The 22,717-nt window shown below is 34.8% G+C and overlaps 6 protein-coding genes and 1 non-coding gene across 9 annotated transcripts; 5 read left to right on the plus strand and 2 right to left on the minus strand.

The window, feature by feature from the left end:
- Window positions 1–940: 940 nt before the first annotated feature.
- Window positions 941–4,449, plus strand: LOC17882007 (protein BONZAI 2). 2 transcript variants are annotated; one of them, XM_006289812.2, is made up of 16 exons: window positions 943–1,213; window positions 1,298–1,345; window positions 1,503–1,651; window positions 1,734–1,782; window positions 1,871–1,927; window positions 2,063–2,251; window positions 2,337–2,471; window positions 2,555–2,616; window positions 2,715–2,817; window positions 2,901–3,015; window positions 3,099–3,175; window positions 3,250–3,387; window positions 3,480–3,644; window positions 3,735–3,848; window positions 3,939–4,035; window positions 4,132–4,449. In XM_006289812.2, exons 1-16 carry the CDS (start codon window positions 1,061–1,063, stop codon window positions 4,251–4,253), a joined length of 1,773 nt encoding a protein of 590 aa, XP_006289874.1. In that variant the 5' UTR covers window positions 943–1,060; the 3' UTR covers window positions 4,254–4,449. The 2 variants fall into 2 exon arrangements, with proteins under 2 accessions (XP_023636279.1, XP_006289874.1); XM_023780511.1 differs by having other exon boundaries at window positions 941–1,213; window positions 3,735–4,035.
- A 2,159-nt stretch (window positions 4,450–6,608) lies between these two features.
- On the plus strand, window positions 6,609–7,715 carry LOC17883839 (ethylene-responsive transcription factor ERF115). The gene is made up of 2 exons (XM_006289195.2): window positions 6,609–6,861; window positions 7,083–7,715. Exons 1-2 carry the CDS (start codon window positions 6,609–6,611, stop codon window positions 7,619–7,621), a joined length of 792 nt encoding a protein of 263 aa, XP_006289257.1. The 3' UTR covers window positions 7,622–7,715.
- Window positions 7,716–10,489: 2,774 nt separating this feature from the next.
- TRNAY-GUA lies at window positions 10,490–10,575 on the minus strand. The gene is given in 2 exon segments: window positions 10,490–10,525; window positions 10,539–10,575. It is a non-coding gene; the product is annotated as a tRNA-Tyr (tRNA).
- A 168-nt stretch (window positions 10,576–10,743) lies between these two features.
- LOC17882274 (calcium-binding mitochondrial carrier protein SCaMC-1) lies at window positions 10,744–13,145 on the plus strand. 2 transcript variants are annotated; one of them, XM_006287574.2, is made up of 4 exons: window positions 10,744–11,520; window positions 11,739–12,512; window positions 12,599–12,689; window positions 12,779–13,145. In XM_006287574.2, the coding sequence occupies exons 1-4, from the start codon at window positions 11,118–11,120 to the stop codon at window positions 12,954–12,956; spliced, it is 1,446 nt and encodes a 481-aa protein (XP_006287636.1). In that variant the 5' UTR covers window positions 10,744–11,117; the 3' UTR covers window positions 12,957–13,145. The 2 variants fall into 2 exon arrangements, with proteins under 2 accessions (XP_006287636.1, XP_023637299.1); XM_023781531.1 differs by having other exon boundaries at window positions 12,599–12,675; window positions 12,779–12,893.
- Window positions 13,146–13,187: 42 nt separating this feature from the next.
- Window positions 13,188–14,169, minus strand: LOC111830148 (auxin-responsive protein IAA31-like). Its single transcript, XM_023781532.1, has 3 exons — window positions 13,998–14,169; window positions 13,552–13,651; window positions 13,188–13,470 (listed from the first exon to the last, which is right to left on the minus strand). The coding sequence occupies exons 1-3, from the start codon at window positions 14,155–14,157 to the stop codon at window positions 13,410–13,412; spliced, it is 321 nt and encodes a 106-aa protein (XP_023637300.1). The 5' UTR covers window positions 14,158–14,169; the 3' UTR covers window positions 13,188–13,409.
- Window positions 14,170–18,961: 4,792 nt separating this feature from the next.
- Window positions 18,962–19,875, plus strand: LOC17882027. Its single transcript, XM_006288747.2, has 2 exons — window positions 18,962–19,090; window positions 19,169–19,875. The coding sequence occupies exons 1-2, from the start codon at window positions 19,073–19,075 to the stop codon at window positions 19,640–19,642; spliced, it is 492 nt and encodes a 163-aa protein (XP_006288809.1). The 5' UTR covers window positions 18,962–19,072; the 3' UTR covers window positions 19,643–19,875.
- A 348-nt stretch (window positions 19,876–20,223) lies between these two features.
- LOC17883682 (calnexin homolog 2) lies at window positions 20,224–22,674 on the plus strand. Its single transcript, XM_023780637.1, has 6 exons — window positions 20,224–20,387; window positions 20,484–20,553; window positions 20,796–21,925; window positions 22,004–22,075; window positions 22,165–22,275; window positions 22,364–22,674. Exons 1-6 carry the CDS (start codon window positions 20,301–20,303, stop codon window positions 22,484–22,486), a joined length of 1,593 nt encoding a protein of 530 aa, XP_023636405.1. The 5' UTR covers window positions 20,224–20,300; the 3' UTR covers window positions 22,487–22,674.
- Window positions 22,675–22,717: the final 43 nt, after the last annotated feature.

Below are 22,717 nucleotides of genomic sequence, written 5' to 3' on the forward strand. Positions count from 1 at the left end.
TTGTTATATTAATAGAAACAAAAAGTTACTATTTTCATAGTAATTATAGTATGAGTATATATGCTTTTGAAAAAGGTTTTGTTTGCCTTTCTGGTAGCGAAATCTAAGTAATTGGTCATTATTACTTTTCAAAATATGTGTGTGTCTTATTATTCACGTCTCCCTCCCAAAAAAGATGATGCCTTCTTCTCCTCTTTCTATCTATCTTTTTTTCTTTATTTTGTTCCATAATTTCGATTCCAGTCACACCGCATTACCCATTTCTTCTATGAAAACTTTTTTAAAAGGCTTTTTATTCCCCATATATCTCTTAGTTAACAAAATTATCTCTGTTAAATCGACTAGAACAAGATTTATACATACAAACAAAAAAAATAAAAATAAAAATAAAAAACAGAAAAAATAAAATAAATTCTCGTTAGACTCTATTAAAAATAACGTTATACGGTAAATATATAGAGAGATTAGAAAAAATATAATTTGCTAAACTAAGATGAACATAGATTTCTTAAACTATTTATTTGTATATCCTTTTCTATTCTTAACTCTTTTTTTTTTCCATATTTCAAAATAATTATTTCGACTATCAATATCTCGGTTGGTGTCTTCCATTCTACATAAACAAAATACAAACTATATAAGATGTAACATTAAAAAAAAAAAAGGAGTAGCCCAGTGTAGTAAATAAAATCACGTGACGGACGTTTAGATTATCTCTCTCAGTCAATTTAATACATCTAGTATTTTGCACTATTTTCAATTTTATGCAATACTATTTATAACACTGTCATTAATGACATAGTTATCTCACTCAATAATATTAAGGAAAAAGGAAATTTATTTAAGAGAAGAAAAAAAGAAAAAGGAAATTTTTAAAAAGGGAGTCTCAAGACAGATCGTCGACTTGGAAAACAAAAGTGGGTCCCATCTCTTCACTGTCCTAATTTTGTTTGTTTTTTTTTCTTTCTTTTCTTTTTCTCTTTTCGTCTTCCCCCAATCTCCTTCGTGCTTCTTCTTCATCATCTTCTGGCCGGGTACTTCAACTCTCTCGCTAGCTCTAATGGGAAGCTGTTGGTCGGATGGGTCTAACGGTGGTGGTGGTGGAATGGCTGGTGTTGGTGGTGGCTCTACTTCCTCCGCCGCCACTCCTAACGACGCTGTTGACTATTACCTCAAGTCTCGTGGCTACAATGGCCTCTTTTCTCAGATCGAGGTCCCTTTTCTCTTTCCTTCTTTCTTTCCATCCTTTCTCTGTATTATTATTATTACTCTCAACGTTTTCCTTTCTTTCTTGCAGCTTTCCTTCTCTGCTTCCAATTTGCGAGACCGGGATGTGATTTCTAAGGTTCCTTTCTCTTTTTTTTTTTGTTTCCAAGAAAACTGCAATTCTCTTGAATATGGATTTGTTTACTTTTTCACTTTCTTGGGAATCACCACCATTAGTGACTGATGATTCCTCGGAATTGATATTGTAACTTTACACTAGTCTTTTTGATATACAGAGTGATGCAATGGTGGTTGTTTATATCAAAGGAAGAGATGGAACTCTTGCTGAATTGTTCCGTACTGAAGTTGTTTCCAATTCTTTGAACCCTAAGTGGATTAGGAACTTTACTATTGGTTATCAGTTCGAGATTGTTCAAACATTGCTGTAAGTTCAAGCTCCTTCTAATCTCGCTTTATACATACATTGCAAAATTTGAGGAAAAAGGATTTTAATCTTTACTGCACAGGTTTCGTGTCTACGATATTGACACTCAGTTTCAAAATGCTAAAGAGGAGGTAACTTCGTTTTTTCTCTTTTTCATCTTCATCTTAATCAAGTTACCAGTGTTGTTACGTTTGATCATTGGGGGACGTTTCATTTCAGTTGCTTAAGCTCGAAGACCAGCAATTTCTCGGCGAGGCAACATGTACATTGTCTGAGGTATGTTTACATCTCTACTGCTTCTCTGAATGTAAAGATGCAACCTTACTTTTTAGTGCAAAGCTTGTAACTTGATTATGCAGCGCTATAGGTTAATATTGATTTAGATGTTATATTTACTGGTTCACTATGCAGGTTGTCACCAAGTCAAATAGGACGGTTGCCTTAGAACTTATGCGTAAAGAAGGTCCTGCTGCACAGACTCAGCCACAAAACAATGGAAAGCTTATTGTCCATGCTGAGGAGTCTCTAGCTTCTAAGACCAATACAGAGATTGTGTTTAGGGGTTTGAATTTGGAATCTAAGGATACTTTCTCTAAAAGTGTAAGCTGATAATATACTCTTTGGCCAATTTAGCTGAATTTTACTTCGTATAACGTTGTTGTTGTTGTTCAATGTTCATGCTCAGGACCCGTTTTTGGTGATATCTAAGATTGTGGAGCACGGGACTCCAATCCCCGTCTCTAAAACCGAAGTCTTAAAGAATGATCCCAATCCACTTTGGAAACCAGTCTCTCTAAGTGTTCAACAAGTTGGGAGTAAGGTAAACCAACCAAAGGTGTTTCTTATAACTAGAGTTTTTCTGACCTGGAAGATGGTATCAGTTTCCCTTCTGTAATCTTGCAGGACAGCCCACTGGTAATAGAGTGCTTAGACTTCAATGGCAATGGCAATCATGATCTGATCGGGTAACCACAGACTCTCAGTAATTTCCATTCTATATTTGGAATATGAAAATGAGTTGCTTAAGCTGAGATGATTCTTCTTTCTTATTTGGTTTTGCCAGAAAAGTTCAGAAATCTCTTTCAGACTTAGAAAAGCTTCATTTGGCTGGCCAAGGAATCAATTTAGTCTTACCTACTGGTGTTGGACACAAACATGAAGACAGGGTATGGACGCAAACACAAAACAAGAGGTTTTTATACAATATAAAATTTTGGAGAATTCTGATACAATTTTACCTTAATTTCAGGTATTAAAGAGCCAGCTTTTTGTTGACAAATTTACTGAAACCGTCCAGCATACATTCCTAGAATACTTGGCGTCTGGATTTGAATTGAACTTCATGGTTGCTATTGATTTTACAGGTAAAGAAAATATATAAAAAGTGCATAGTTTTTCTAGTACATGACCCTTAAACAAACTATCCAACTTTCCCTTCTTCTATCAGCTTCAAATGGAAACCCACGTCTCCCAGATTCCTTGCATTACATCGATCCTACAGGACGATTAAATGCTTACCAGAGAGTAAGGACTTGATCCATTCACTTTTCTTTGCAGAAGCTGGTGACTGTGTGTGATATTTATTTCTTCTAATTCAGGCAATAGTTGAAGTTGGAGAAGTACTACAGTTCTATGACTCTGACAAACACTTTCCCGCGTGGGGGTTTGGAGCTCGTCCAATCGACATCCCGGTATCACATTGCTTTAACCTCAACGGAAGCAGTACATATTGCGAGGTCTTACAACAAATCTTACTGACATTGAACTAAACAACTGTATATCAAAATTTCTCCAGTTAATCATTTTTGTTTGTTTGCTTGCTTCTCAGGTAGATGGGATTCAAGGTATTATGAATGCCTACAACGGCGCTCTCTTCAACGTATCTTTTGCAGGGCCTACTCTATTTGGTCCGGTGATCAACGCTGCTGCAACAATTGCAAGCGACTCACTCAGTCAAAGTGCAAAGAAATATTTCGTCTTGTTGATAATCACTGTGAGTTTATATCCAAAATAGAAGATGTGTTTTTCTCTGATTCTTTTGTGTGTGTTTGCTATATAAAATACAATGTCACGTCTTTTACAGGATGGAGTGATAACAGATCTCCAAGAAACGAGAGACTCAATTGTCAGTGCATCGGATTTACCATTATCAATCCTCATTGTTGGAGTGGGAGGAGCTGACTATAAAGAAATGGAGGTTCTTAAACAAAAGAAAAGCATTATGCTTAATTTCACATATGTAATAGATTCTTACAAAGTCATGTGTTGGCTGTCGTTTGTTATGCAGGTACTAGATGGAGATAAAGGAGAGAAATTAGAGAGCTCGAGTGGTCGAGTAGCATCGCGTGATATCGTCCAGTTTGTTGCATTAAGAGACATACAATGTGAGTCTTCCTTGTGTTTCTCTTTGATCTTGGTTCCTTGTATTATTTTCTTGGTCTGTGATGGTCATTGTAAGGGTTGTTGTTGTTGTTGTGTAGATGGAGAGGTGTCAGTGGTAGAAGCGCTCCTAGCTGAATTGCCTACACAATTTTTGACGTATATGAGAAACCGTAACATCACTCCCACCACCGCCACCACCACCACCTCCTCTTCTTCTTGATCCCCCACTCACTCTCAACACTGTACATACATCATTCAGTCATTCGCAGCACTTAACGCTGTCGTTTTATCTTCTTTTTTCCTTGTCTGGAATTTTTCCATTTTCCAGTATTATTCCACGTCATATCTGAAATTCTCAACCACTCTTTGATTGATTTGTTGCCAAAAACAAAACAAAATATTATTATTTATATTAATATCAATTGCCAAATACAACGGTCAACATATGGAGTTGTTGACTTTCTTCTTATAGTTGGGATTTAGGTGGACTTTTTTCTAAGCCTAAACTATAAACGTGACATTTGATTCATCTTTACCGTACTTCTCGCTGACACAAATTCAAAATTTACGAAAAATATAACTATTCAAACTAAACATGATATTTAAAAAAAAAATTAAATTATTAAAATAGTAATGCTATAGTAAATTTATTAATTAAGACTATAAAATCATCTGATTGTTTCTTTAATTATCATAAAATCGAAAGTACATATAATAAATGTAAAGTAAAAAAAAAAAAGAGTTGTCTTGAGATGATATGCAAAGACGAACAAAAAAAAATCAATTAAGGTATGTGAGTGACGTCCTCGAACACAAATATTTCCTGCATGCTGTGCAGAAATGGCCATCCCAAAATGTTTGTTTAATATTTGGTTCTCTCCATTTTAGTCAACAAAACTGCAAACACCTAGCTGGCTAGCTACCAATGGCCATGTGTATATCCTGTTTTTGAAGTTTCTTTATTCACTTTCATATTCAAATTTCATACTCTATAATTTAAGTTTTTTTTTTTTTGATTGACTTTCTTATTAAATTGTAGCAAACTTATTTATGGTCACTTATATTTCGTCGTCGTGTTTTATTAACCTACTTAAATTTTGAGTGTTACACAATTTTCGTACTTTAACAATTACAATATAAAATAAAGAAAACAAAATTTGCCACGTCCAACGAAACACGACTTTAAAACGACAACAGTTCGTCGTCGATTGGAACACTCTTACTGATGAGTTCATTTGCTACTTAAATATGAAAATGCACTTACCACGGACCCCATTATATATACAAACTGCTTTTGTGAACATATCCTTAAATAGTTTTGTTAATACCAAAATTTGGTTCTTTTATTTGAAAAAAGTATATAGTAACAGTATTAGTTTGATCCGTCTTACGTATAATTTGGATAAAACTCAAGAATTGTGATCATCTGCTTCTATTTGTTTTCTTTCTAAATCCTCCAAATCGTGGACTTTAGTTTGTGCTGTTATGCATACGTAAAAACGTTTTGTTCATTACTGGATCCAAAAACCTGCCAGGTTAACATGAAGTTTGAACTGAACTATTTCCAGATATATATGAAATTGCAAAATTCACACGTTTTCACTTGAGATAGTGATGATGATCAGTGTGTGTACACACAGTTCTCCAACGTAACTACTTTTGTTTTTTCAATCTCTATCCAAATCTTTATTTTTTTAGGAAAATAAAAAGACCCCACTGATGATCACACACGTACGTGAACTCCTTTTTTTATATTTATATCATCACAATTCACAACATATATATTTCCCTTTTTTGCTCAGATAATATAACACAACATGTATACCATATGAAGAACAATTTGATTTTACCTTTTGAGAGAATGTCGGTTTATAGTTATACACGAAGAATATCTATGTTTTTTTTTTGTATTTAAAATCAAATTAACTATCTAAAAGAATATAGCTTTTTTCTTCTTCTTCTTTTCTCTTCTTCGATTCCAAGCATGTGTTCTTGATAAAAGAAACAATTAATTATAAACAGAATAAATATACATACATGCATGCATGTGTTCTTTAGTTTTGTTTTCTCCCTTTTTGTCATCTTTGATCTTTTTATATACGAGTGTTCATATTATTTTGCATTCTTCCATCAGAGCTTTTCTGTTAATCTTTATTGATATCCATTTCATAACTCGTTCAGATTCACACGTACGCATTTCTTTCAATAAGCAATTAATCGAGAAAAGCTTTTTTCACGCGTCTCTACAGTTTTAAGCGAGTACAGTGATATAATTTTAAGTGCATGATTTTTATGTGTCTCAAGAACTTATAATTGCTAGATATAATAAATAATTTATAAATAAAGTATATGCAAAGCTTCAGCTTGACGTTACATTTTTGTTTTAATTTGTCTTTATGTTCACACAGACGAGAATGCTATAAAACCTTCAGAGTTTGCTCACCCCAAAACCCTAATTATATATTTCCTCTTTCATGTTCCTTCTTTTGTCTTCTTTGTTTCTCATGTTCAACGCTAGCTTCCTCAATATTAAGTCTTAAACCCTAAACATCTATATATTAAAGATTTTACCAAGATGGCGAATCAAAGAAATTATGGAAAGAGGCCCTATCGAGCTGATGAATCGGATGAAAAGAAACAAGGCGATGATGATGAGAACATATTCCCTTTCTTCTCGGCCCGATCTCAATACGACATGCGTGCCATGGTCTCAGCCTTGACTCAAGTCATCGGAAACCAAAGCAGCTCTCATGAGAATAACCAACATCAACCTGTTCTCTATAATCAACAAGATCCTAACCAACCAATTCCTCCCACTCAAGATCAAGGTATATATATATATATATACTGTAGTTGACATATATTTGGGTTATTTAGCATATTTATGTGGGGGATATATATGTACATAGAAATGATAATATAGTAGTTGAATGTTTTTGCTCTGGACGACGAATTGTCCATATACCATAGTTATTGTCTTTGTAGTATGTACATATGAGAAATCAATATAATTTTATGAAGAATGTTTGTACTTGTTGATTATTTGAAGGAGTCTTGAGGAAGAGGCACTATAGAGGGGTAAGACAACGACCATGGGGAAAGTGGGCAGCTGAAATTAGGGATCCGCAAAAGGCAGCACGGGTGTGGCTCGGGACATTTGAGACTGCGGAAGCTGCAGCGTTAGCTTATGATGAAGCAGCTCTTAAGTTCAAAGGAAGCAAAGCCAAACTCAATTTCCCTGAGAGGGCTCAACTAGCAAGTAACACTAGTACTATCACCGGTCCACCAAACTATTACTCTTCTAATAATCAAATATACTACTCAAATCCGCAGACGAATCCCCAAAGCATACCGTATTATAACCAATACTACTATAACCAATACCTTCATCAAGGCGGAAATAGTAGTAATGATGCACTAAGCTATAGCTTGGCCGGTGGGGAAACTGGAGGCTCTATGTATAATCATCAGACGCTGTCAACTACAACATCTTCCTCATCTGGTGGAACTTCGAGGCAGCCAGAAGAACAAGATTACGCAAGATATTTGCACTTTGGGGATTCTTCACCTCCTAATTCGGGTTTTTGATGAGATCCCTAGTAAATTGGTAACAAGGGATGTTAGGTCACTTGTTATGAGGGGATCATATGTTTCTTGAGTGTTTTGTTTTTTCAGTATAAGTGTGCTGTTTGTGATTCAGTTTGTTTATTTCTTCTTTCAAGAGTTTTCATGGGGTTCTTCGTTAACAACCCCTGCATTTGAATTTGTTTTCAGTTTTAATTTTTTTTTTTTTGGGTAACTCGTTTTGTATTGAAGAAGAAATTAACTATATACAAAAATGTTACCCTTTAAATTTGATGGAGTATCCACAAACAAGCACATGTGGAGGCATAACAAATTTTAGCATTGTGATACGACCATTATATATTGTTAGAAATAAACACAGACCAAAGATTTTTATTGAATGAAAGTACATATATACACATATATATGTAGTATCTTACAAGACAAAAGCCAAACTCATGAAGATGAATTCGCAGGTCAAATATATAAAACCACAATATCCTTTTCATATTTAATTAGAGAGTTTTGACCTCTGTTTGTGGGCTCTCTTGAGTCAAATTGAATTCAGAATATTGCTACGTATAATCGTTTATGGTCAGGAACTGGTTTTTATTATTCGAAAACAATCGTAGACTATAGTTAGAATGTCGTATTAGGACTACACTTGTTGACAATATATTGTATTAAAAGAATGATGAAAAGTAATTTCCATTATACTATACTCATCAGGGTTTCAAAAGTACATAGTTTGCTTGACAATTAAACAGGTAAAACGAGACTTTTACTTGCAAGTTCTTTTTGTTCTTATTAAAACAAAAAAATATAGATACTGGCCTTACAAGTATAACCAACAAGTATGAAAACTTGACCAAAACAGATTCCCCAAGCGTTTGTTCAAATCCTTGACTTTTGTCAATCCTAAGAGATTGACTCCTTTTGACCAATATTTTTATTAGTAATATAATTCTTCCAACATATCTTAAACGTATGATAAAAACAATTAATAGAAAATGATATAGGAAATGAGGACGCATATTCATAAATGTAAAACACATATGATAATAATAACTAAACATACAAGACAATTAGAATTACATATGCAGTAGTAGTGGTTGATGTTTACGGTTGTCCTTGTGTCATAATTCTAATACAAATAAATAAATAAAACTCTAAATTGATGGATCAACAAATAGAGTTAGATTCAATGTACAATTTGGATTCATATGAATTAAAAGAAATCATTTGGTTTTGAAATAGAGAGACTCGTTTTTCTTATATCATCATCATATCAAATGGAATGAAATGATGGTTACTATGATAATGAATTCGGTTAATTATTAAATACTTTCCGACCAACGCGTTACCTCCTCTTTCATTTGTCTTGTACTTCTAGTTTTCGTTTGTCTTTTAAGTTTTATTTCTTCATTTTCCTCATGTGTTATATTAGTAGCGTAAATGGGTTGGTTGGTTATTGCTTAAAACTTATCGGTCGGGGCGGGTATGTGATTCTCGGCCGCCGACAAATATTTTTGTACTTCAACTTCAAGACATTCGTGGAACTTCAAGTAAAGCAATCTTTGTATTGTATTCACTTAATGAAATCAAATATCAACACGCTCGGCTGAGGCGCGTGTATGACCCACCTCTGTGACTATAGTGAAGCTACGACATATGCTTATGTATGTTAAAGCGATTCAACTAACTCAATTAGCTAAGCACGCATATGAACTCTTTACTGGGCGGTTCAAATAAAGTAATATTTGTCGGGATAACAGTGACCATTACTCAATTTTCAAACCAAAAATGTAACTAGCTAGCCAGACAAAAAGTTTCGATATGTTACACAAACGAATTATTCCTTCTTTTTTTTCTGAATAAATTAAGATACTCGGATTATGAATATGTTAGTATGTTCTAAAATTTAAACAATTGGGGTTATGCTGAAAAATAAGACATTGTTTTTTGTACAAAGGTCATCTTCTTTTAACATGTTACATTATTCGAAATTACTCAAAGTCTCTGGTGTGTATATATATATATATATATATGAAAATATCGACCGTTGCGTACAAAACAATTCAAATATATAATTAAACACAAATACAACTATATATATATATTATCCCGACAGACAGAATATAAAGAGAAAAAACAATAGATTGAATTGTTGAAAATATATAACGGAAATTGGGGATGGCCGCACGCACGCTGGCCTCGCACCGCCCTTTCAACCTTTGCGGCCTTCTAAGCTCTCTCGCAAATCTCAACCACTGCCCTTTTTTTTCAATTTCAAACTTATCGGCCCAAAGACGTATGAATACGTGCATGCATATACACACACAGCAAAATACAATACAAAACGTACGTACGTATGTATATTTTATGTACAATGTATGGGTTCTTGTTTCCTTCGTTCAGAGACGTTCAAATTGCACCGACTCACTCATTTTCTATTCCCTTTATATAAACGCAGGCCAAACCAAATATAATCCGGCCCATGTAACAGTAATACAATACAAAGCGTGGTTTCTAAGTTATATGATTTGCTAAATACCAAAGATTCGAAAATTGCCAAAATACTTAAGAAACTATATTAGAGTGACAAAATTCTAGATAAGAACTTGCGTAATTGGTGTTGGAAACATTTTTTTTAAGTGAGGAGACCACTTCTATTCCAAAAATGGCTGAGCTGGGAATAGTGAAAGAAAACATGTAGAATCAGTACGTAAACGTTTGTGTTTGTCTGTGAAGTGTAACAAGGAAGAATTAGGAGAATATTATGAGCTTTTGTACTAGAATCAGAATCTTCTTTTTTTGAGATTTCACTGTCCAAAATAGAGCTGCAAGATTGTAAAGGAATGCAAAAATTGTAAAATGACAGAAAAATAAAAATCCGACCTGCCGGAATCGAACCAGCGACCTAAAGATTTGCTGTCACAGACTACAGTCTTCCGCTCTACCAACTGAGCTAAGGTCGGTTGTTACTCAACGATCACATTTAACCAATTAAAATACTAACTTATTTGACCCCTGATTCGGTTTAATGTCAAAACCGGGATACGCACGGTATTAATTTTGACTGGCAGATTCGCACGTGCCGTGTAAAAGAATAGCACGTGGAACATAGAGAAGAAGAGGCAGGGAAGAGAAGAGAGAGAGATTTGGGGATATGCTAGCGTCACTTGCGGTTGACAGATGACCGCCGGATTTTGCTTCACCGGCCACCGTTTCTTATATCCCATCAGAACCAGAAGAACACTCACACACATTAACAATCTCCAAGTGAAGTATTTAAATTTCCAAACTTTTTAATATCGTTTCTGGGATTGGTGTTTCTTCTTCCGAACGTGAAGACTCTTTCGGTGCTGTTCTTTCTCACAACCCAGGACTCACTCTTCTGTGTGTATAAAATACGCGAAATGATCAACGATCCGTGGAACCATTCAAACCCCTTTTCGTGAAGGTGAAAGCATTCTGATTTTTTGCTTTTTTGTATCGATTGATCGTGAACCCAGCAGCAATGGAGACGGCGAAAGCGAAGCCCAAGAACCGCAGCTCGATGAAGAAACATGTATCCGTGACGATGGAGCATGTTCTGTTGGCGCTGCGTGAGACCATGGATGAGAGAGAGATCAGGATTCGTAGTTTGTTTGATTTCTTCGACAATTCGAATTTAGGGTTCTTAGATTACGCCCAGATCGAAAAGGGACTTGCTTCGCTTCAGATTCCTCCCGAGTACAAGTACGCTAGGGATTTGTTTAGAGTCTGCGACGCTAATCGTGATGGCCGTGTTGATTACCACGAGTTTCGTAGATACATTGATGCTAAGGAGCTTGAGCTCTACAGGATTTTTCAAGCCATTGATGTTGAGCACAATGGCTGCATTTTGCCTGAGGAGCTTTGGGAAGCTCTTGTCAAGGCCGGTATGTACTGTTCCATTCCTACTGTTTCACTTAAATTTCCAAACTTTCATGGGAATTGTGGCTTTTTGATTGGTCTACGGTGAATTACCTAATGGCAGTGTGTTGATGTTACAACGTTTTCTTGGTTGATCGGTCTTTTATAGTCTTCTGTTGCATAATTTTTTCATGTCGAGTATCACCAACCCACCTATATAAGCCCCACAGTTACGTTCTTGTAGGCATTGAGATCGATGATGAGGAACTCGCTCGTTTTGTTGAGCATGTTGATAAGGACAACAATGGAACTATAACATTCGAAGAGTGGAGAGATTTTCTTTTGTTATACCCTCATGAAGCCACCATTGAGAACATATATCATCACTGGGAAAGGGTGTGCTTGATAGACATTGGGGAGCAAGCTGTTATACCAGATGGTATAAGCAAACATGGCAAAAGAAGCAGATTACTTCTTGCTGGTGGACTAGCTGGTGCTGTTTCTAGAACTGCTACTGCACCTCTTGATCGACTGAAAGTTGTTTTGCAAGTTCAAAGGGTGCACGCAGGGGTCCTCCCAACGATTAAGAAGATATGGAGAGAAGATAAGTTGACAGGTTTCTTTAGAGGTAATGGGTTAAATGTCATGAAGGTTGCTCCTGAAAGCGCCATTAAGTTTTGTGCTTACGAAATGCTAAAACCCATGATTGGGGGAGAGGACGGTGATATTGGTACAAGCGGGAGGCTTTTAGCAGGTGGAATGGCTGGTGCGCTAGCTCAAACTGCTATTTACCCTATGGATCTTGTGAAGACTCGGTTACAGACTTGTGTCAGTGAAGGTGGAAAGGCACCAAAGTTATGGAAGCTCACAAAGGATATATGGGTTCGAGAGGGACCTCGGGCATTCTACAAGGGTCTCTTTCCTTCTCTTCTTGGGATTATCCCTTATGCAGGAATCGACCTCGCTGCATATGAAACGTTTAAAGACTTGTCTAGGACATATATTCTACATGACACTGGTTAGAGCATCGAAGCCATAGATCCTAATGTTTCCTTTGTGTATGATTTGTTCTGTGATATACTGAGAAAGTTTGAAATTTTGCAGAGCCAGGTCCGCTAATACAGCTGAGCTGTGGAATGACATCAGGAGCTCTTGGAGCATCATGTGTTTACCCGTTACAGGTAGTAAGAACAAGGTAAAACCCCAAAAATTCGAAAGCATGTAACAATTCTTATGTCTTTTGTCTGTGTTTGTAAAAAACAAGGTTGATCCTTTTCATGTCAGAATGCAAGCGGATAGTTCAGAGACGACAATGAAGCAAGAGTTTATGAAAACAATGAGAGGCGAAGGTCTGAGAGGTTTCTACAGAGGACTCTTACCCAATCTGCTCAAAGTAGTTCCAGCCGCAAGCATCACGTACATTGTTTATGAAGCTATGAAGAAAAATATGGCTCTTGATTAGCCCAAATACGTTGGTAAAATTTTCTCCGGGTTAGATTATTCTTTTTTGTCCCCAAGGGTTCACTCTAGGTTATTATATGTGAGAAAACAAAAACAAGACAGAGATTGAAACATGTCTGTTCGTTGGTGTGTTCAGTATAACTCACTTCTCCATAAAGGATTTTGAATCATTATAAAGTATTAATGAACTCACATCTCCTTCTTTAATATTAAGAAATCAACACCAATTATAGATCTTTCAACATGTATATTATTCTCTAACTAAACACAATCCGACAGGGTAATAAGGGAGACAAGTGTAGTTCTTGGTTAGAGTTATACTAATCATTTATTTTCGTTAAGTAATAAACTAGTAATTAACTTTACAAATATTAGATTAGTTAACTTCATTTGAAGAGGTGTGAAATGTTTCGTTGGAATTGTGTTAACATATCGGGTGGTAATCTAGTACTAATCAAGGTTTAAGGACACCGGGGCTCCTGATATATAATCTTTGAGCTGCACTCAGAAAATTGCTGCAACAAAACATGGGAGTAAAGACACATGAAACCGACATTATATTTTAAAAAGAGAGATGAAATTGAGATGGATCATACTCCCAAGAGATGTCTCCGGCCATCATCCAATTTCCATTTTTGTCTAAATACGTTAACGTATGATGATGATTCCTAGATACAGAGCTATCTCCGTCGCCGTCTGTTAACATCAAAGTAACTCCTATTAGAAAAATTAAATTACGTATTTGGTTTGGAAAACTGATCAAAGTGACGCACCACTATCACACATATCATTAGGTAATCCAAAACTAAAAAAATAAAAATAAAAAAAATAAATACTTTTAAATGCTTAAAAAATGCTTAAGTTAGACAAAAAAAAAATTGAATGATTTTGGAGCCCTTGTCTTACATTAATAACCTCACTGAATTCATTTTTTTTAATAATTATTTTGAAATCCTTAAAATTTTGCTGATAGTTTGAAAAAAAAACCATAAAACTGATATATTCTTTTTCTTTAATTTAAAATATATTGTTAGTTACTTACATCTAATTGTTGTATCAAACATGTTAGACAAAGCGGCCACGACGCTCTCGTAGTTATTGAAGGCGAAGATATTGAGTTTTCTGCCAATGATATTACCCTCTTTGAAAACTTTGACAAAGCGAGATTGAGAAGATGAAGACTCCATTGTTGAGACCAACATTGATGTCTTAAAACCTGTTTCAACTATTTATATCAGAATTTATTAATTATTTTAATTACACATTCTAATTGTCAGAATGTAATTTGTATTAAATCGATACAGATATATATAGTTATACCTTTTATTCAACAATCTGTATTTATCTAGATAGATGACAGCATAATTATGAAAATAATCTAGAATAAAGATATTTATTAATACAAAAATCTAAATTATATATCTTTCATTTAATAGGTTTTTCTTAAGAATATATATGTTTTAATGTCTATAATCTCTTTTAGTAGAAAATGAACTCAAAATTTATAAAAAGTTCATTTTTAAAAAAATATCTTTAAATATATAAAAGATTTTATAATTATGAATATTAAAGCATTGCTATGGATGTACATAATTTTTTTTATTGTTCATTAAGATTTGATTTTAACTATTCAACATTTTAAAATTTACAAATCTACATGATTGTGGATTTTTTTTAAAGAGTTGACTTATTATAATGTGGCTATTTATATATTTCAAATCATATATTTTATTTACACTATTGACTTATTCAATTTATATTTACTGAAAATTTGGATATACTACTTTCTTTCACTTTTATTTTAGTTTAATAGAGTTTTTATAAGCATTTTGATAGACATATTTATCAGAAATATAATTAATTTTAATTCCATGGACTTAACATATTCGTTTTAAGTTTTCATCTTTAATTTATACTATCTCAGTAATAACTCTTTTGTGATCAATTATATTATTTTTTATTTCGAATAAAATTATGCTTTGTGGTAATGACAAAGATTATGCTTGGTGGCGATGACAGCGATGTCATACCTAAACATTAATTATTAAAAAACTGGTTTCGGCTTTAGTGTCTGTTTTAAAAATTAGCGGATTATTTTTCATTTTCGTCTATTTTTGGATGGGATTTTCATTAAAGTTATGAAACCTTTATAATGTAAATTGTGCAATTCCTTAAACAATACACACATATTTGATCTTTATGTAGATTAAGATAAGAAGGTTAATTGGAATAGTTTATGTTATGGGAATCGTAAATGCTATCATGACTTGGAACTAATCAAATGAAAGAAGAATAATTGGGGGAGAAAGTGTTGACTGTGAATTAGTAATCATTGGCAACAACAATTCTTTCGGTCGTGGAGGTGAAGGCGGATTCAGGTGGGTTTGGTCACAAAATCACTAATATAAGATGGAATTAAACAACCCAAAAGTATATATCTACGAGATCTATGCATTCTAATTGAACCATATATATATAATTAAACTCTTTCACATCCGTTAGAAAGTAAGAATAGTTGTCAAAATAAATGACCATATAGTTTAACATAGAACCGTCATGATCGTATCTCAAACCCTTTCACATCCGTCACGGCCGTCAGTAGAGTTAGCAACGGTGCTACGTCGACTATAAGCTATTCGTGGATCGCAACTTGGATCTTAATATATATATAAAGATAGTTTTTTTTTAAAGAAACAACTGCAGGATCGATCGAACATACGTAGAACTATTATAAAAAACAATCGGAATCTAACACCACCGGAAAAATAAAGAAGAAGTTTGAAAGAGAAAATAAAAAAGAAGTGAAAACGAAGAAGAAAGGCGTAGCCTTCCCTTTGCCTCTGATGACTTGCCGTTTTTGTATCCTTCAGGAGAAAGATAACGGAACCGAGCTACCTAGTTAACCGTAGTAGCTCCAAACCTTGTTAGTACGCCGCCGCCGCCGCCGTCTTTATCCGTCTCATCCTCCATATCTTTCTTCTCCTTTGCTTAGAGATTAATTGACTTCAACAAGGAGGTGAGTTGATTAAAACCGTTTTGGTTAGTGTTTCTTTTTTACGTCTAATGCTTCATCCCATTTATAATGCTTCATCTGGTCCCATATCCCAAACTAATACCATACTTAGTTTACTATTATTGTTTAAACATGAATATATTATAAGTCTTGCTCGCATCAGTTTTATTTTTCAACCCATGGAATCTTTTTGAAAGTTATACCTAACGTCGGTAAAATTTTAAATAAACATTTTTATAACGTGCATGGTTCTACTTTCTATAAAGATATCCATTTTTGCATTATTTATAGTACTAGTAAAATATTTATAAAGCATATATACATTATTTCCAAAACTTGGTGAAACTTGAGATTTGGTTTAAATACTTTTATTTTAATACAATAATTACATATACAGTAAAACCTCTATAAATTAATAATGTTGGGACCATGAAAATCTATTAATTTATAGAGGTTATAGAGAGATTTTCATAATTTGGAAAGTTTTTTCAAAAAGCTATTTAAAAATAAGATTTAATTCTGATAATTAGTATTTTATATAATTAGTTCCAAAGAAAAACATAATTATTATGTCTTGATATAGAATGCTAACAATTTTTGATATAGTAAAATATTAGAAATAAATTCTAACAAAAACTAATGTGTCTATATATACATATATTTTGAAAATTTTACCTAATTATTAATTTATAATATTGATGGGACCATATATTTACAAAGGATTTTCAAAAAATTATTATCTTATTATTTTATCGAAATGTGTCTAAAATTACACTGGTCCCAAGTCAACCGGAAAAATTTATTAATTTATAGAGATTATTAATTTACCGAGTATTAATTTATAGAGGTTTTACTGTATATTATGTTTGTTTTGCGAAATTGGATGCAGAAGAAAACAACGTAATAATCCTTCTAACAAAGATAACAAAATTATGATTACGAAACTTGAGATTTTTGTTCAAACAGCCATTTTTTTGGTTTTAATTAGTAAAAACCATTATTGTTATTTGGTATCTTAATAGCTAAAATTTATTGATAGAATATATATAAAAACAAAACTTGTCGAATCACTCAATTATACTGGCAATTATGCTGCAAATCAATGATTTCAACTATAATTTCGAGGACTTGCATGATCAGGCTAGTGGAATAAACATAACATATTATAATGAAAATCGAAGAAGGGAAATTAGAAGAGATGACAAGAAGTATCGAGGTGGTTTCTCTGCAGCAGATCGATGGAACCGAAGGAGTAGTCTTATATATTATTATTATTATTCTTTTCCTTTCCGTCGGCATAGCTTTTTTTTTTGCTATATTTATCTATACATCCTCCACTTGTTTATTGTATATGATTATCTCAACTTTCGTATCATACACTTATTGCTGTTTATCGTTAATACTGTACCTTTTTTTTTTTTGCTTTACTAGTAGTACATGACTAACTAGGAGAGTTAGGACATTTGCCAAATTAACTTAACTTTTTTACAAGTTTACTCGTGGGTTTGAAAAAGAAAAAACCAGTTATGTATTAGTATTATAAAATAACTAACATCTATTTATTTACGATTTAGTACTTGACATCTACGTAAGTTTTGTTTTATTTATTTACTCTATTATTTGCAACTCCTTATTTCTTTTTTTTGTTTAGTTGCTCACGACAATTAAATATACAAGAGGATTGTAGAATTATATATATACTAATCAATGTCATCAACTCCACTAGAAATAACATATACATATTCCAAGAGCTGATATTAGTTTAGTGGTCATATACGAGGACCACACTTATACATTCTTCGGCTCGCTCAACCCACTAATATTGAGAGTTTGTATCATCCGTTTGATAAAAACGTACAGTCCTTAAATTTTCAGAAAAAAAAACAAAAACTGCAAGAATTGGAAAAGAAAAAACCATTGCAAACTAAGATTTTTATTTTTCTTAATGATTATCATTCGTTCTACATAATAGAAAATGATTAAGAATATAAAGCAAAGATGAACGTGAATAATGTGATTACAGTAGTAGTAGGCCTTAATTTCTTTATATAGAGAGGACTGTAGTAAAGCTCTTTACACCGTTTTTATCTATTAACAAAAATAGCAACGGACAATAATTACGTCGAATAAGCACTAATTCCATTAAAGTGGGAGCTAGTAAGCACCAAGCACACACTACTAGTCCAGCTCGTATCAATTTACTAATTTTTAAAAAATCTTGTTTTAATTCCTTATTGAGAAAGGTTTCTCCACTTTAGTTCAGTCTTATCCCAAATAGCGTTACTTTTACTTTTCTTTCAAAATTAAATAATATATTGAATTCACTATCTTTAGATATATAGGCAGGTCACTACGATTTTTCTTTCATAAATATAATCACATTTAATTATACACACACTTTGTAGAATAATAATGGCTACAATATAAACAAGCCGTTAACAGCGAGATGTTTTTTTTTTTTTTCAGTCTCAATTCTCAAACATGGAATTTTTTTTCTTTTTTCTTCATGGAATCGATAATTAAGCTTCTAGTAACGGCATTGGTTCATCCAATAGCAAGACACGGTTCCGTCAACCTAGGCACGCACAGGAGCAATGTGATTATCACAAGGTCGTATTATTTATTAATGCGACTGGTGAGACGAGAGTAGGAGGACTATCTAGAAGCTTTACTTGTATAAAGACTAAATTATTTTTTGGGTTTTATCCTTTGGAATAGGTCATTCAAGTACTTGACAATATATTTATATCTCTTTTTATATTTCAATTTTGACACACAGAACCAATGGAATAAAATATACGTATATTACTGCAGTGAAATCCCAATAATATGGAATATGATGTGACGTGGATCTTCATGAGACTTCCACGACCTAAACTGCATGTTCTTAAATGCTTACACGTATACGTTCTACATTTCTCTTCTCAGTTCCAGGTGTCTCCATCTTCCTTTTTTATATCCCACAATCTAAAACTTAAATCACTCCAAGTATCATCATTCACAATAAGTAGAAGTACAATATCTTGCTTTTGGTTTCAGCAGATTTCGCGAACTTTAGCTCTTTCAGCAAAATTTTACTTAAATCACTCGTCAAGAACCCAGCTATGGCCGTTCGATCAACAGTAAGTAACCTAATACGTCGTTTTTTCTCTATGATTTAGTGGCTCTGTTTTGACTTTTTATCTTTTGTATGTTTGAAGGGTCAGTTGAAAAGCATGATGCAAAGGTTAAGAACGTACGCCACAGCCGCAACACCGAGATCCAATAAAGCGTATTCTACGGTGGCGACAGAGTACGGTGGCCAGAGATCATCCACCACCACGACGGCTACAAAAGCTGACTTCACACCTGTTTACGTCTCCATAGGAATGATCTCATTGTCGGTATCGTTCGGTCTCTACACTGCTTATCTTCATCTCCACGAGAACCCTAGCGTGCGTGTCAACAAGAAGACAAGGGAGACTGTTCCCGAGATTGAAGATCCCGATCGAGTTCTAGATGAAGCGGACAGGTTCGCCAACAGGTCTTGGTTCAGGAAAATAGCTCACGTTCAAGAGTTTGACAAGCAGGATGTGATTTCCGATCCAATCAGGAAAGACCAGTTCGCTCACAAACCTCGTGCCTTGACGCTTAAGGATGTCGGAGTTGATCCTAAGATGCATGCGACTCACTAAGCTTTATTTATATACGACTGGTTTTAATTATGTGTTTTTCGATAATTCCATGTTTTTCCTACAAATAAAACGACTTTGTTTTTTTTTGGTAAGGAAGTCGAATGGGATTTAGTTAAGGTTTAATCCTGTGAAATGAGACGACTTGAGTTTGTATTTTGTTTTTGTTGTTGTTACTGAACAGTTTGTAAATTATGTCTAATTGAAATAACGGTTAAAACTTTGCTTTAAAAGTAGCGATTAATGTCCTATTCAGTATCTCGAAATTACGAGAGAGCAAGTATTAGTGAAGTGGAGACTCAGATTCAGATTATAACGAGTTTCTGTCGGTTTGGTCTTTGGATAAGATGGGTAACAGAGTTAATTTATAAGCCGAGCGGATCGAATCAATTTATATTGGGCTAAGGCCCAATAGCATGATCAAGACCGCCAGAAATTGGCACGTATGGCTGCGTGCTTTTGGATGACGTGTCTCTCAGTGATAGGTTAATGTCACGTGGCGTTCGATTCATAGGTCTAAAATACGAAGTAGAAGGAAGATTCGAGAAGAGTAGTATATATACATATATCCGGGAAAGCTCCGGGAGATATGTAAAGATTTACATCTTCATCTCCGATCTACTTCTCTGTTCTTTTTATTCGACTTTTGATTCTCGCGAGGATGAGAGAACGGACTCTTACATTCGTTTCGCTGCTGCTTCTGGCTTTGGTTTCGTTTTCGAATCTTTGCCACTGTGACGACCAAACGGTATTTATGTTCTGTCTTCCGTTGGAGAAAGTTCTGTTTTTTAGATTTGTCCACTGAATTTGTAATAACCTTGTTGTTGTGTTTTCTTTTGTTTAGGTCCTGTATGAATCGTTCGAAGAACCTTTTGATGGTCGTTGGATTGTTTCGGAGAAAGCTGAATACCAAGGTAAGTAAAAGCTTCATTTCTCTTCTTTGATGGCTCTTTGTTTGGAATTTTTGGTATTTGTTTAGCTCGTTGAAGTTAATGATGGTAAGTTTAGAATCAAAGGGTAGAATAAGTTGTGCTGTTATTGATTTCCAGATTTAGAACAATGTTTGGGATTTTGCTGGAAGTGGATAAGCAACAGACTTTTGTGGGAATCTGGCAATTTTTTTGTTTAAATTGCTAAAAGGTTATCTCTTTTCCAGGTGTGTGGAAGCACGAGAAGAGTGAAGGGCATGATGATCATGGACTTCTAGTGAGTGAGAAAGCTAAAAAGTACGGAATAGTGAAAGAGCTCGATGAGCCACTGAACCTTAAAGAAGGAACTGTTGTTCTGCAATACGAGGCTCGTTTCCAACAAGGGCTCGAGTGTGGTGGTGCTTACTTGAAATATCTTCGTCCTCAGGAAGCTGGATGGGTTCCCCAAGGGTTTGATAATGATTCTCCTTACTCTATCATGTTTGGACCTGACAAGTGTGGTGCTACCAACAAGGTGCATTTCATCTTGAAGCATAAGAATCCTAAGAGTGGCGAGTTTGTAGAGCACCATCTCAAGTTCCCTCCTTCTGTTCCATTTGACAAGCTTTCTCATGTCTACACTGCTATCTTGAAACCTGATAATGAGGTGAGGATTTTGGTTGATGGTGAGGAGAAGAAGAAGGGTAATTTAATGTCTGCTGAAGATTTTGAGCCTCCTTTGATCCCTTCCAAGACCATCCCTGATCCAGAGGACAAGAAGCCAGAAGACTGGGATGAGAGAGCCAAGATTCCTGATCCTAGTGCTGTGAAGCCTGATGACTGGGATGAGGAGGCACCCATGGAGATCGAAGATGAGGAAGTTGAGAAACCCGAAGGATGGTTGGATGATGAGCCTGAAGAGGTCGAAGACCCTGAGGCAAGCAAGCCTGAAGATTGGGATGATGAGGAAGATGGTGAGTGGGAGGCTCCTAAGGTTTCCAACCCCAAGTGTGAGGCAGCACCTGGATGTGGCGAATGGAAGCGACCGATGAAGAGGAACCCTGCTTACAAGGGCAAATGGAGCTCACCTCTCATAGATAATCCAGCTTACAAGGGAATCTGGAAACCCAGAGACATTCCAAACCCTGACTACTTTGAGCTTGATACACCGAACTACGAACCTATTGCAGCCATTGGTATTGAGATTTGGACAATGCAAGATGGTATCATTTTTGACAACGTCTTGATAGCTAAAGACGAAAAGGTTGCTGAAACGTACAGACAAACCACATGGAAGCCCAAGTTTGACGTTGAGAAAGAGAAACAAAAGGCAGAGGATGAAGCTGCTGGTGAGACAGATGGTCTCAAGAGCTACCAGGTAAATTGATTTTCACCACGGGATATGAAAAAGTTGCACAAATCCGTTTTACTTATATTTGTCTTTGCATTGGTGCAGAAGAAGGTGTTCGACCTCTTGTACAAGATCGCAGACATTTCTTTCTTAAGTGCGTACAAGTCAAAGATCATGGTAAGTTGTCATTTCCTAGACTTTAGAACATATTGTATGAAGAAGAAGAAAAGGTTTACTGAGAATCTGCAATTTTTTTTTTTTGGTAGGAACTTATTGAGAAAGCTGAAACACAGCCAAACTTAACCATGGGTGTGCTCATTTCCGTCGTGCTTGTCTTCCTCTCCATCTTCTTCAAGCTGATATTTGGTGGTGCAAAGGTAAAAAAACATGTCAGTTTTTATTTGGGTGTGGTATTATTGGCTTGGTTGCGTAACGAAGTTTGGCGTATTGAATTGTTATGTGCAGGTTAATGTGGAAAAGAAGAAACCGGAAACAGCAACTGAGGCCTCAACGAGCGAGACAAAGACAGAGGAGAAGGGAGAAACGGCAGCTGTGCCACGTAAGAAGCAGACAAGGCGTGATAGTTAGAAAAAGAAGGCGTAGATTTTGATTTTTGGGGGTTCTTTGTTTCGGTTTATAGACAGTGTAATACAAGATTACAAGATTGTAACATGTTTATTTTTGTATGCTTTTAGTTTCGTTTGAATCTGAATATGGATCAACACTTGGTTTGAAATATGATATAACAGACCAACAATAGCGCTTGAGCGATGTTAACAACTCGAAATTAATACTTTTAATATTAAAAGTCTTTCTTCA

This window comes from Capsella rubella, unplaced genomic scaffold (assembly GCF_000375325.1).
Source record: "Capsella rubella cultivar Monte Gargano unplaced genomic scaffold, Caprub1_0 scaffold_6, whole genome shotgun sequence".
NCBI lineage: Eukaryota > Viridiplantae > Streptophyta > Magnoliopsida > Brassicales > Brassicaceae > Capsella > Capsella rubella.